The sequence below is a fragment of the Bos indicus x Bos taurus genome, unplaced genomic scaffold, assembly GCF_003369695.1.
Source record: "Bos indicus x Bos taurus breed Angus x Brahman F1 hybrid unplaced genomic scaffold, Bos_hybrid_MaternalHap_v2.0 tig00000169_arrow_arrow_obj, whole genome shotgun sequence".
Classification (NCBI taxonomy): Eukaryota; Metazoa; Chordata; class Mammalia; order Artiodactyla; family Bovidae; genus Bos; species Bos indicus x Bos taurus.
The window spans coordinates 136,984-140,529 of NW_020867147.1; the positions used below are offsets into that span (position 1 = coordinate 136,984).

The 3,546-nt window shown below is 45.0% G+C and overlaps 1 protein-coding gene across 1 annotated transcript; it reads left to right on the forward strand.

Moving 5' to 3' along the window:
• Positions 1-2,530: 2,530 nt before the first annotated feature.
• LOC113888614 (interferon omega-1-like) lies at positions 2,531-3,141 on the forward strand. The gene has a single exon (XM_027535653.1). It carries the CDS (start codon positions 2,554-2,556, stop codon positions 3,139-3,141), a length of 588 nt encoding a protein of 195 aa, XP_027391454.1. The 5' UTR covers positions 2,531-2,553.
• Positions 3,142-3,546: the final 405 nt, after the last annotated feature.

The window sequence follows — 3,546 nt, forward strand, 5'->3', positions numbered from 1 at the left end:
AGTGAACTCTGGGAGTTGGTGATGGACAGGGAGGCCTGGCGTGCTGCGATTCATGGGGTAGCAAAGAGTTGGACATGACTGAGCGACTGATCTGATCTGAAAAGCAAGATGATTGGATTTGGAAATTCTTTCACCAACTTACACAAACACATTTTTGCTCTCAGCATCTGAGCACTGCTGATATTTTGGACACCTTGGATCAGGAGAAGAGGAGGTCACCATCAAGAACTAGGGTCCTTCACAGAAACACTCCAGGGGAGAGGATGGGGTTCAGGAAGACAATTTATTTTCCCAACAAATAAACAAGCCCTACTCAGAAGGCGATTTTGAGGCCACAGGATGTGGTGAGCCTGTCCGAGAGAGGGAGTCCAGCAGGTGAGGAAGGGACTCTGTCACTCAGAGGAGAGGGGGTGGCTCCATGTGATCTCGCCCTTCTGAGTGAGGTGCTTCTAGAAAATCCTGGATGTAGAGACTCCTCACCTGCCAGGGTCCAGCCCCGGCTGATCCAGGGTATTCGAAGCGGGGATGGCGTCGGCGAGGATCAGGATACAATAGTTTCAATTAGATATTAATTAGAGATATAAAGAGTAATAGAATAAGGATAGCTCAGTAGGAAAATTCAGTGGAGAAAAGAGGCTGAGTAGCTTGGTCTACGCAGGAGACCAATAAAACTTCAAGATAAGAAGTTTGCACCACTTACGTAGGCCGCAGGCGTCCTTCTGTTCTCCTGAAGGAGAGGAGACACTGAGGCCCTCCTCAGTCGGATCTTAGAAGCCCAGGCAAAATTAGTAAGCATGGCGGGTTCCGCGCTCCAGATGGAGACTCAGCCAGAGTGACAGAGAGAGCGACATGGGGAGACCAGTCTTTCGAGGAACTGATCCCAATTCTTTATTTTCCATGGTCTACTTTTATACACTGAGATGTTATGCAAAAGTCACGCAGGGTCAGCAGTCCTGACTTTTATCAAAGTCAGGTGCTTCATACAAATGTATACAGAGGTCTTAGGGGTGTTACATCATCTTCTGGCCAGGGGGCCTGCTGACAAGTTATTACCCTCTCCTTGTGACAGCGGTCAGTTAACCAGGACACTTATTTCTCCAGGGGTGATTATTCTTAAAACAGATGCCACCCAAATAAAGTAACATTCCTATAGGGTGAGGGTGTAGTGGGTTTTAGTTAAGGAAAGAATTTACTTAGCCTAAGGTCTAACGTGATTAATATCAAAGGTTAATACTTATTTCTTCTATATATTCATTAATGTGTGTAAGGGCAGGGGATGTGGAGACTTAGCAACAAACATTGGCTCAATAAATGAAAAACCTTTCACCAATACAATTTCTAATCAGCCCACTATACTTATACTAATAGTTTTCTAACTTCTCTAAAGAACCTGTTTTTTAGAAGGTTTAAAGCATCTCATGCCTCTCACGGTTGGGAGGCTGTGAGCAATCACATGTGGCCGGACAAGCCTGTCAGGCAGGCTAGAGAACCTTCAGAGGAGTTTGTAGGTTAAAACACTCTTGTCACGCCCAGGAGTTTTTATTAACTGGAGCTCTAAGTTAACTCCTTCTCCAAAAGAGGTGGTGGGGGACAACCCCCGTAAAGTCAGAGGTGTAGGTGAGAGCACAAAGTAGTAAAGTAGGCAGGCTCTGGTTATGGGGGTAGATGCTCGAGGATTTCCAGGGGGAATCCTGAGGCTCAATCCCGCCTTTGAGTATGTCAAGCCTCCTTCCTCATGACCTTTGCCACGGGCAGAGTGCCTCACGCTGGCCCCCAACACTCACCCATGTTCCCTGAGAGGAACCAGGATTCTGGTGGGGGTATTGGCCCAGTCTGTGGAGGACGACAGGTCTCCAGTAAGAAAATGGTGGAAAGAAAGGGTGATGTCTGTAATGGCCCTGACCTTGTGGTTCCCTGAAACACAACCACATGGACCTGTAGGAAAGTGTTCTAGAAGGAAGAAAAATGTGGGGTAAGCTCATGGACTGAAAATAATCAGCCTTTTCTCTAAATCAAACACTAAGGAAAATCTATCCTTTGTTTCAAAGAGATCAAGTGCCACAGTGATCTGGTAAATCCCTAAATAAATACAGAAACCATAGGGCTGAGGGAGCCTGGCTTCCTAGGTAAAGTGAGAGGGGAAAATGGAGCCTAAGATGAGGGCTACAAATGTGTTCCTGGAAAAGAGGAGAAGCACATTTATGCATGAGAGACAGGGAGCAATAATATGTGTAATTACAAATGTACTTCAATTCTAACATAAGACGAAGACCTTCTCATTTGATGATAAATATCCATTTGGATAGCACATCTGAAGTTACTGGGAAAAGGTAAAATTAATAGTTTAAATTGATGACAATTTCTTTGACCATATTCAGAATACTTAACAGAAAACCAAAATGGGAAGTAAAAGTGTATAGAAATGATTAGAAAATGAAAATGACTGTGTTCCCTATTTAATGGCCTTGCTTAGAAAGCATGGCATCAGAGAACCTACCTCAAGGTTCCACCAGACGTCTTCCCAGCCAGCCCAGCAGCAGCCTCATCTTCCCCATGGCCTGTGTGCTCTCTCTACTGATGGCCCTGGTGCTGGTCAGCTATGGCCCGGGAGGATCCCTGGGCTGTGACCTGTCTCAGAACCACGTGCTGGTTGGCAGGAAGAACCTTAGGCTCCTGGGCCAAATGAGGCGGCTCTCCCCTCGCTTCTGTCTGCAGGACAGAAAAGACTTCGCTTTCCCTCAGGAGATGGTGGAGGGCGGCCAGCTCCAGGAGGCCCAGGCCTTCTCTGTGCTCCACGAGATGCTCCAGCAGAGCTTCAACCTCTTCCACACAGAGCGCTCCTCTGCTGCCTGGGACACCACCCTCCTGGAGCAGCTCCACACTGGACTCCATCAGCAGCTGGACGACCTGGACGCCTGCCTGGGCCCGGTGACAGGAGAGGAAGACTCTGCCCTGGGAAGGATGGGCCCCACACTGGCCCTGAAGAGGTACTTCCAAGGAATCCATGTCTACCTGAAAGAGAAGGAATACAGCGACTGCGCCTGGGAAATCGTCAGAGTGGAAATCATGAGATCCTTGTCTTCATCAACCAGCTTGCAAGAAAGGTTAAAAATGAGGAATGGAGACCTGAACTCACCTTGACATGACTCTCATTGACTAATATTCCACATCACCCTTGTACACTCTGGTGTTGTCATTTCAGAAGACTCTGGTTTCTTCTTTAGCCACCAGATTTATTGAATTAGTTCAGCCAATATATAGTAATGCTGTATTAGTAAGCAAGTAGATGTAAAAGGGGTATCAGTCCATAAGCAAAGACTGTTTGATGTTATTTATTTATATTTTATTGATTTAATGTATTACTCTATCTCAATGTTATATTTTCATATAAAATATGTATATGCTTACATTGTATTAAGATTTAGAAAATATATTCCCCTTTCTATTTCATTAAAATTATTTGTTTTATTTATTAAATACTTATCAAGGTAAACTTCTTGAGTTTTTTTTAATTTTAAAAACTTAAATCCTTATTTGTCTATATAT

What these genes read in the sequence shown, in the direction of transcription:
- LOC113888614 (XM_027535653.1), top strand. Translation starts at nt 2,554, where the DNA reads ATGGCCTGTGTGCTCTCTCTACTGATGGCCCTGGTGCTGGTCAGCTAT.